The sequence below is a fragment of the Choloepus didactylus genome, chromosome 15 (genome assembly GCF_015220235.1).
Source record: "Choloepus didactylus isolate mChoDid1 chromosome 15, mChoDid1.pri, whole genome shotgun sequence".
Classification (NCBI taxonomy): domain Eukaryota; kingdom Metazoa; phylum Chordata; class Mammalia; order Pilosa; family Megalonychidae; genus Choloepus; species Choloepus didactylus.
In genome coordinates, this window is record NC_051321.1 from 82,397,926 (window position 1) to 82,409,207 (window position 11,282).

At 43.2% G+C, this 11,282-nt stretch overlaps 1 protein-coding gene across 1 annotated transcript; it reads left to right on the plus strand.

The window, feature by feature from the left end:
* Window positions 1–463: 463 nt before the first annotated feature.
* LOC119510912 (NADH dehydrogenase [ubiquinone] 1 alpha subcomplex subunit 7-like) lies at window positions 464–810 on the plus strand. Its single transcript, XM_037805341.1, is given in 2 exon segments — window positions 464–521; window positions 524–810. Coding segments are annotated over 2 exon segments (345 nt in total).
* Window positions 811–11,282: the final 10,472 nt, after the last annotated feature.

The following is an 11,282-nucleotide window of genomic DNA, read 5'->3' on the forward strand; positions in this document are numbered from 1 at the left end:
GATGTTTCCAGATTATTCATTTTAGAAATAAAGCTATCTGTATATCTACCTAGAAACATGGAGGCCTATCTGTACAACAAATAGTTTTATTTTTTAAATACTGCCAAGATGTCGCTAAAAAAAATGGTTATGCCCACTTTTGGTTGTAGCTTCCATACATGTAAATGACTTGGAAATTGTTACCTGATGCTTACAACACAAATAAAGCTGAACAAACTGAAATTCAATGACTTTTATTGGACCTGACTGAGAACTGAGGTGGCAGGGAAAACTGCTCCCCCAAAATCTGGAGAGAGAAATGAATCCAGAGACTCACACTCATGACATGCCTCCCTGGAGCAAAAACTGCTGGAGTTATAAACTGGTAGAATACTTCAGTGGTAATTTTGCTAAATCACTGGAGGCTGAGTGTGTATCAGCATGACAGTAAAATTTCTGGGGGCCGCTTCAGCGCCGACAGAAGATGGCGTCGGCCACCCGCTTCATCCAGGGGCTGCAGAACTGTGCATCCAAGCAAGATCTGCAGGGAAGCTGCAAATGTGCTACTAGGAGATCTCCAAGCAAACTCAGCCTCCTCCCAAGCTCCTGGTGGGCCCCAGCCACAAGCTCACCAACAACTACTACTGCACTCGCGACGGCCGCCGTGAAGCTGTCCCCCCCTCCGTCATCATGTCCTCACAGAAGGCACTGGTGTCAGGCAATGCAGCAGAGAGCTCACACACAGCTGGGACTACCTCTGAGAAAAAGGGGGTGACACCGGCTCCACCCATAAGGAGGTGGGAACTGTCCCAGGACCAGCCTCACCTGTGACTCAGTGAACTGGTGCAGCTGGCCGTGCCCTCAGGGCCACCCAAATGCTTGGTCTCCTTGGATTCCCTGCAGGGAGAACATGACCTAATTTATGACAAATCTATCGAGCTTGAGTCTCACTTTTTGACTTTAAAAAAAAAAAAATTCTGGGGTCCCAAACCTAGGGTTCCCCCACACTTGTGTTTTACCTCCAGGAAGCTCACCAGGTTCTCAGAGTGAAGAGTCAACAACAATTCCCTTGTGGCTCTGGCAGGAGGAGGGAAAAGTAATCATTATGAAATTATTCAGAGGATCTCCATAACAAAGTCCTGCTCTCCAGGGCAAAGGCCTTGTCCCACCTGGGAAAAGCACATTTCTCTGACTCCAGCCCCTTCTGACCTTCCTGTTTCACCTAAGAAACATTGTGAAGGTCACAGTCTAGGGCTGGGACACAGGCTCCCAAAAGACCGAGATTTAATCTTAAAATTACAGAATGCTTCCCTGCCCCCACACCTTCACACCACCCCAACAGGGCTCCAGTTTGATAGCAGGGATCAGAGCTGAAAGAGCTACAAGATGCAGATTCTCTCTGAGGGGGAAGGCAGAAGTGGAGAGGGGAGACCTAAGAAGGACAATAGCGGACTCTGCCAGTGACAGCCACAGCAGACATTGAAGAAAGCCTAACGCCCAGCCAGATCAATATAAAACTTCATGCTAAAGGTCTACTTTCCTCAGCTCCTATGACAGGTTGCATGATGTCAATTTTCTTTTACAAAAAATTACAAAGTATCCTAAAAGGCAAGAAAAAAACCCAGACTGACCCGACAAAGCAGGTATCAGAACAGACTCAGATACAGCACGTGTTGCAACTGTCAGACAGGGTATTTAAAATTACTATGATGAATAAGCTAAAGACTGTATGGAAAAAGTAGACAGCATGCACGAATAGATAGATAATGTAAGAAGAGAAAAGGAAACTCTAATAAATAATCAAAAGGAAGTGAAGAAAACAAAAACACTGTAACAGAAATAAAGAATGATGAGATCATAAGTAGACTGGACACAGATGAGGAAAGAATAAGTGAGCTTAAAGATAGGTCTGTAATGACTCCCAGGGGTGTACATCTTCCTGGCAACGTGGGACATGACTCGTGGGGATGAGCTTGGCCCTGGCATCGTGGGATCAAGAAAGTCTTCTTGACCGAAAGGTGGAAGCGAAATGAAACAAAATAATGTTTCAGTGACTCAGAGATTTCAAATAGAGTAGAGATGTCATTCTGGAGGTTATTCTTATGCATTATATAGATAAACCTTTGTAGTTTTTAGTGTATTGGAATAGCTAGAAGGAAATACCTGAAACTGTCAAACTGCAACCCAGAAGCCTTGATTCTTGAATGTGATTGTATAGCTATGTATATCACATGGCGTGACTGTGTGATTGTGAAAACCTTGTGGCTCACACTCCCTTTATCCAGTGTATGGACAATGGGTAGAAAAATCAATTTTAAAATGGGGTAGGATGGGGGGTGGGGGTGGGATGTGTTGGGTGTTCTTTTTTTACTTTTATTTTTATTGTTATTTTTATCTTTTTTGGAGTAATGAAAATGTTCAAAAATTGATTGTGGTGATGAAGCACAACTATACAATGGTCCTGTGAACAGTTGATTGTACATTGTGGATGACTGAATGGTATCTGAATATATCTCAAGGAAACTGAATTTAAAAAAAAAAAAAAGATAGGTCTATAGAAATTTCTGAAACTGAAATGCAAAGAGAAAAAAGAATGAAGAAAAATAAAAACAGAACAGAGGATCCAAGAACTGTGGGACAATTCCAAAAGGTATAACATACACATAACTGGAATAACAGAGGAGAGGAAAGAGAGAACACAGCAGAAGAAATATTTGAAGTAATAATGGCCAAGAACACTATCTTCCAAGATTAATGGCAGACACCAAAGTAAAGATCCAGAAAGCTCAGAAAACACCAAGCACAATAAATCCCAACAAAACTACACCCGTGTATATCATACCCAAACTGTAGAAAACCAAAGACAATGAGAAAATCTTGGAAAAAAGCCAGAAGGGGGAAAAAAGTGCCTATAGAGTAACAAAGATAAGAATCACAGTGGACTTCTCATTATAAATGATGCAAACAAGAAGACAGTGGCATGAAATACTGAAAGTGCTGAAGGAAAAGAGCTACCAACCTAGAATTCTATATCCAATGAGATGATTCTTCAAAAATCAAGGAGTCATACAGACTTTCTCGGAGAAGCAGAAACTGAAGGAGCTGATTGCCGGCAGACCCGCCCTACAAGAAATGATAAAAGAAATTCTTCAAGGTGAAGGAAGATGATATAGGTCATAAACTTGGTCAGTGAAATGAAAGAAAGAGCATCAAGAAGGAATTTTAAAAGGTAATAGAATATTTTATTTTTCTTATTAATTTATCTAAAGGATAACTGTTTACAGTAATAATAACAATTTATTGGGTGAAGACAGCACCAGGTAAGTGAATGAATGACGGCCATATCATAGAGGTGAGAAACCACATGCTCAGTTGTAAGGCTGCTGCACCAATGTGAAGTCATATAGTGTTATTTGAAGGTGGACTTGTAAGATTAGTTTAAAATGTATATTGAAAACTCTAGGGCTAAAGATATATATATATATATATTATATCTTTATAAGATGAAATATATATTAAAAGAAGTATAATAAATTTTCTAAGGAAAGAGAGAAAATTGAATACAAAAAGCTCAATTAAAACCAGAGAATACAGAAAAAGAAACAAAAGACAAATGCAATGAATAGAAAATAGTTACAAGCATGGGAGATATTAATCCAATTATATCAATAATCATTTAAAATTCAGATGGCCTGAGCACCAATTAAAATACAGAGATTGTCAGAGTGTATTAGAAAAAACAAGATTCAACTTGTCAACTGTATGTCGACAAGAAATCCACCTGAAACATAAAGACTCAGATAGGTTAAAAGTAAAAGGATGGAGAAAGATATTCAATGTTAACAGTAGTCAAAAGAAAGCTGGAGCAGCCATATTAATTTCAGATAAAGCAGAGGTCAGAACAGGGAAAAATATCAGGGATAAGAAGGGATATTCCATAATGATTTTTTTAAGTCAATTCTCCAAAAAGACATAAAAATCCTAACCTTGTATGGACCTAAAAACAGTGTCAAAATACATAAGGTACAATCTGATAGAACTGAAAGGAGAAATAGGCAAATCTCTTATTATAGTTGGAAATGTGAATACCTTCTTTTAGTTTTTGACAGATCAGTCAGGCAGAAGATCAGTAAGGCATTATCAATCAACTTCACCCAGCAGACATTTAGAAAACACTCCATCCAACAACAAAGGAACACACTCTTCTCAATCTCACAGAGAACATTTGCCAAACAGACCACATTCTGGGCCATGACACACACCTCAACAAATTTAATAAATAGAAATCATTACAAAGTATGTTGTCAGACCACAATGGAATTCAACTAGAAATCAATAGCAGAAAGATAGCTGGAAATCCACAAATATTTGGAGATTAAACCACACACTTACACATAACACATGGATGAAAGTAGTTGTCTCAAGAAAAGTTACCAAATATTTTGGACTTGATGAGAGTGAAAATACAATTTATCCAATTTGTGGAATTCAGCAAAAGCAGTGCTTAAGGGAAATTAAATGCATATAATCTAAGCAATAATCTAAGCTTCCACCTTAGGAAACCAGAGAAAAAAATGAGCAATTTGAGCCTATAAAATAGGAATTGATAGATTTTAGAGTCCTACGTTCAGAAAAGAACTAGGACTGCTTATATTTGCAAATAACGTAATGGCTTATTATAACACAAATCCTAAAAGATTTTAGGAAGATAGGATATAAAGTTAGCATATAAAATTCCATAGTGTATATGAACTAACTAGAATATGTAAACTCAGAGTCTTAAAATGTAGAATATAGAGTACCTGGAGATAGAATCTAGAGAAGGGGGAGGGGTTACCTAATATGTATGGAATTGTTTGGGAATGGATGGAGGTGATGGTAGCTCGTATTTGGGATTAGAAGTAATAGTGCTGTATTATAGGTGAATTTGACTGAAAGAGGTTTTTGAAAGTCATGTGTGTCACCAATTAACACTACAAATATAAATAAGTTCTTCCATGAACTACTACAAATGTAAACACTTATACAAAGAGTTAGTATTAGAGTGGTTCATGGGGGAAATTACCTATTGCAAGCTATGAACTATATTTAACAGTAATACTTAACATTCTTTTATCAACAGTAACATGTGTTCCACACCAATATTAGGGTCAATAATTGGGGAGGATAAGGGATATGGGGTGTTTGGGGTTTTCCTTTTTTTGTGTCTGTTATTTTTCTCTTCGGAGCAATGAAAATTGTCTAAAATTGAGTGTGATGATTGCACAACTAAATGATGACACTGTGAGGCACTGACTGTTTACTTTGGATGGAATATATGATATGTGAATACATCTCAACAAAACCTGCAGATTCAAAAAAAATCCATAGTCTAAAATTTTATATAGCAAAATGATAACCAGTTAGAAGATAAAGTAGAAGGGAAATTTCCATTTAAAATATTAAAAACAAGATGAAATACTTAGCAATTAACTTAAGAAATGTGTTTATTTAGTTAATTGTACTTGAAACAAAAGTACTTGAACAAAGGAAAGACATATCTTATTCTTAGAAATGACTACTCAACATCATGAAGCTGCAGATTTAAATGTAAACTTAATGTAAGCCCAGTAAAAATAACAATAAACATGCAAGAATAACTGGAAAAGAAAGGAACAATAAAATGGGGTTAGTCCTACCAGATATTAAAACATATTTCAAATTCTCTATAATTAAAACAGCCTAGCACAAACAGACAGACATATCAGTAAGATATTTCAAAGTCCAAAAGAGATCTAAGTATATGTGGAGAATTAGTATATTATAAAGAAGCAAATAAATCACTGGGGAAAAGAGAAACTTTAATCATTGATATTGGGGCACCCACATAGCCATTTTGATAAAGACAAAATTAGATCCCCAAACCTCACATCTTATACCATATCTTCAAATGGATAAGAGATAATGCAAAAATGAAACCACACTGCTATTCAAAGTAAACATGAGAGAATTACTTTAGAACATGGGCACAAAGAAAGACTTCCTAAATGCCTCATAGTGAAAAACAAAACTGGCAGCTGAGGTTATAGCAGCCCCTCCCCACCCCAATTCTTCTCTTCCAAAATATCCTCCAAAAACTATACAGATGAAAGGGCAGTAACCAAAGGATCCTGGGCAGTACAATTAGACCAGAAAGAAAAAAGAAAAATGGGTGTATTTTGGAGAAGAAATAACCAATCACATGATTATCTACATAGAAAACCCCAAAGCATACACTAGAAAAATTATTAGAATCAATAAAGGAGTTTCACAAGGGCTCAAGATACTTGTCAATATACTGAAAACAACTGTGTTTCTATGTACTAGAAATAAGCAACTAGAAGATGAGATTTAAAAACACCACCTCTTATGATAGCATTAAAAATATAAAATATGGAGGGTTCAATAAGACCTGTACTCAGAAAGTACAAAATATTGCTGAGAGCAAGTGAATAAGACCTAAGGAAATGGAAAACCACACTATATCCATAGATTGGAAGACTCGATCCTGCTATGATGTCGATTACCCTAAACTGATCTGTAACATCAACACCATCTCAATCAAATTCCTAACAGGACTTTTTGTAGAAATCAACAAACCAAGTCTGAAATTTATATGAAAAGGCAAAGGAACTAGAATAACCAAAACAATTTTTTTTGAAAAAGATCAAAGTTGGAAAACTCACACTGCTTGATTTCAAGACTCACTACAAAGCTAAAATGATCAAGATAGAGTGGTATTGGTGAAAGAATACATGAAAGGATCACAGGAACAGGATAGAAAATCCAGAACTAGACCTGCACGTCTATAGCCAATTGAGTTTCAACTAAGATGAAAAGGCAATTCAATGAAGAAAATATAGTCATTTCAACAATGGTGCTAGAAAAATTGGACAACTATATGCAAAAATAATAACCTCAATCTATAATTCACACCATATACCAAAATTAACTCAAATAGATCAGAGACCTAAATGTAAAATTTAAGATGTACAGAAATATATTTTAAATCAGGAAATGGACATTGATACAATACCATTACTAATCCAAAAACCTTCTGAAGCTTTTGCCATTTATTCCAATCACATCCTTTATGCCAAAGGGAAGTCCCATATCAGGCCTGGCACTGGGTACTGTGTTTATGTAGAGAGAATGTCCTTGTTTTTAAGAAATACATTGAAGGATCTGGGGGTGAAAGGATATCATGTCAGCAACCAACTGTCCAAAGGTTCAAGAAAAATTATAATGTCTATCTAGGTAGGTAGATACATGGGGGATGGATGGATGGATGGGTGGGTGGATGGGTGGGTGGATGGATGGAAGGAAGGATAGATGGAGGGATGATTGGATGATTGGATGGTTGGGTGGATGGATGGATGGATGGATGGATGGTTGGGTGGATGGATGGATGGATGGATGGATGGTTGGGTGGGTGGATGGATGGATGGATGGGTGGGTGGATGGATGGATGGATTGGATTGGATGACTGGATGTTTGGGTGGATGGATGGATGGATGGATGGATGGTTGGGTGGGTGGATGGATGGATGCATGGGTGTGTGGGTGGATGAAGCACTTGGTCATGCAGGAGGACCACCAGCATGGGCAAAATCCCTTCCATACACTGACCCACCTGGGAAAGCGCTGTCTCCATGTCCCATCTGAGAGGAAGCCAGCACCTGGATGTCAGTGTCCTCAACCTGGACTGGGCAGTTAAGTTGCCAGGGGAGCCTGGCCCAGGGCCACACTCAGTCACCCCGAGACCTGAGGACTCAGAGCTGAGAGAGGGATCAAAGGCAGAGGTGGCCAGACTCCAAGGCCCTCATTCACCTACTGTACACACCCTCCGTTTAAGGATGGGGAAACTGAGGTTCATGAAGGGGGGATGTTTCCCAAGGCCAGCTCCCAGGTCAAGACGCTTTCCACTGTCCCTGCTGCCTCTGCCCAGGCTGCCTGGGGGTCCCTGACTGCAGACTTGCTCTCTGGTCTGGGGCCAGGAGGGAGAGAGGGAGTGGAAGGGGCCCTTGGACAGCAAGCAGACACCATGCAGCCTCCCTCACCGTTAATGTTTCTTGGGCTGCTTAAGCAAATACCATGAAACAGGTGGGGTTAAACCATGGGAATTTATCTGTTTATGGTTTGGGCGCTAAAAGAAAGCCCAAATCAAGGCGCCATCAAAGCAATGCTTTCCTCCCCGAAGACTGGTGTTCTGGGGCTGGCCGCTGGCAATTCTTGGTCACGTGGCAGCCTCTCCTGGCCTCTCCGTTCTCTTCTAGGTTTCACTAATTTCAGCTTCTTGCTTCCTGTGCCTTTCTCTCCGTCTGCATTTCACTCCACTTTTAAAGGACTCCAATCGTAGGATTAAGACCCATCCTGATGGGGGGGGGGGGTGCAGCAAACGGTCCTGTTTAAATGGGTCCAGGGATGGATTCGATTTAAGAACATGTTTTTCTGGGGTGCACAGCTCCAATCCACCACACTCGCTGTGCCACCTCTTCATGCCAGTCATCGTCCTTAGGGCAACAGTTTCTGCCAGGGTGATGGCCAGGTCAGCGCCTGCTGTCCCCAGGCTCAACCACGGGCTTAGGAGGGCCTGAGCCTTGGACAGCAGTAGACAGGGTGGTGGGTAGAGGTGGCCTTTCTGGCACATTCTCACTCACCCCCGAGCCCCTCCTGTCCCCTGGCCAGGCAGAGGTGACGCACAGACTCTCTCTGGGCTCTCAGAAGCAGGCAGTGCCCCCTTGCTGCCCCGCAGCCCCCTGCCAGCCGGGTGGCCCACCTGCCCCTCCACCTGTTCGCCTCCTGAACGCCCTCCTGTCTGCTGACCTGGGCCACCTCATCCCCCCCAGGCAGAGTCCAGCGTGGGGCCAAGACCTCCCACCCACCCTGCAAATAGTTTTCCCAGGAGATCTCCCTCCTGCTGGGGAGCAGCAGACAGGGCACAGGCTTGGAACCAGTCCAGCCCGAGTGTGAAGATTCTCTGCATCTTGCCAGCCGAGTCATCCTGAGCAGACTGTTTTGCCTCAAGCATTGGGATGTTAAATAAATTCTGGCAGACGCTTTGGTGCATCACCATCCCACTCATCAAAGAGAGGAGCCAGACCAAAGAGCAGCTCAAGTAGGGTGGGGGCACGCGGCTGCCTCGCTCCCTCCACCTGTGTCCTGGGGGTAGAGAGGGGTCTGGAGTGGGGGGACAGGGGGATTCTTGGGGTGGGGGAGGGGAGCAGGGCTCTTACAGAGAACTTCTGAGGTTCTTTGGGGAGGGGATGAGGTGGGGACTCCCTTCTCCTCAAATCTAATGGCAAGAAGGAACTTCTGTGGGACCACTCAGAGGGCTTCATCCTGCAGGGATATGTAAACTTGGCCTTGAAGTGACACTAGAATCAGTGCTCCGAGCACCGAGCCAAGGGCAGGCTGAGCTACCACACCAGCCAAAGGCCCCAGCAGAGAACCCCAAGAAACAGGAAAAGGTCAGGTCCTCGGGGCAGGGAGCAGTCTGTCCACTCGGCACGAGCCCACAAGTGGCCATGATGAGAGGGTCCCAGTCCTGTTTCCACACCCCAGCTCGTGCCCTCGGAAAAATTAAAGATCCCAAAGCATCCATCTCTCACAGTGCAGTTTCTATTTGGGTTGATGGAAAAGTTTTGATAATGGGTGGAGGTGATGGTAGCACAACATGGTGAATGTAAATACCATTGAAGCATATATTTGAATGTGGTTAAAAGGGGAAATTTTAGGTTGCGTATGTTACTAGAATAAATTTTTTTTAAAACCATAGGACTGTACAATATAAATAGATGAACTCTACTGTAAACTGTGGACTATAGTTAATAGTACAATTATATTCTTTCATCAGTTTTAACAAAGACACCACACTAATGAAAGGTGTTAACAATACACTGTTATATGTATACACTCTGAATTTCATGGAGGATTTTTCTGTAAACCTACTTTTCCAATAAAAAATAAATAACAAAAGGGGGTATGTGGGAAACCTGTATTTATTTTAAAAAGCATCCAGTCCTCCTCCCCTCTTTCCTCCATCCCCTTTCCCCCACCTCCGCCCCGGGTCTCACTCATGCCAAGTCAAATCTCAAGAGTGTCAGGCTCCACCACAAGCACAAGCATTAGGAAAAGGGGGACAGATTCCTGCTAAGCAGCCAGAAGGCACAGCCAGCACCTGCCCTATTCTCTCCCCTCTGGAACAGACCTGGAGGTTTGTGGGCCCCAGGGCTGAGCAGGGAACTGTGGCAGGTAGGGGGTAGCCTCGGTCTCCCCACCCCCCAGCACAGTGCCTGGCGCACAGCAGACCTCAATGGTTGCTGCGTGAGTGAATGAATGAATGATACCAGGGCGTGACCCCTGCACGCTCAGGGGCCCAACCGGAAGCTGCAGATGGGAGCTCGCTTCGCTGGGAGCAGCCGAAAGGGCTTCCAGGTGGCCACGGGTTCCAGCTTCAGCCAGCAGGGACAGGAGGGCACTGCAGGCAGGGACCAGTGAGGGGGAAAGCACCCTCGGGGTGACAGCCCCTGGGCAGCGCCCTGTGACGCCAGGGCCTTTTGTGCAAATCACTGCAGAGAAGCTGCATGGCCTAGTGGTTAGATGCCGGCCCTGTGGGGGGTAGGGGTCTGAGGACCAGTCCCCAGCCACCCCCTTACTCAGCATGACCCTAAGCAGACCAATCTAGTTTCCTCCTCTGTAATTGGAGGTGAGGAAAGTACCTGCCCTGTAGAGTGGTTGTGGCGATAAAAGGTGCATGAAAAGCACCTGGAGTGTGAAAAACACGCAATTAGTATAAGCGATTATTATTTTGATTATCACTATCATTATCAGTCCAGAGGCTGGGTTTGGGGTTCCGCTCGCGCTCCCGCAGGCTTGCTCACTGGCTCCCCCGTCTGGGAGCTTTCGGGATTACTGCCCGCCTCAGAACAGGTCTACAACGCGTAACTCTCACCCGTAAGGACCATCTCGGCCGGAGCCAGCGGCCTCGACGCGAAGGTGCACAGCCGCCACCTCCACGCCGTCTCCACCGCACCCCCACCTCGCCCACCCACTTCCCGCAGGGGCAGCAGTGGGGCTACTTAAGTGAAAAAGCATGGACTGTGCACCCATCACACTGGAGACTCTCAAACTGGTGATCGGGCTTATTATGCCCATTTCACAGTCAAGCAAATTGTGGCTTCAAAGAGGGCGTGGTTCACCAGACCCCCACAGCTGGCTAGCTAGTGTCGGAGCCCGGCCGAAACAGGGTCCCTCCACAGTTCCAGCTGACTCCTACCAGCGAGG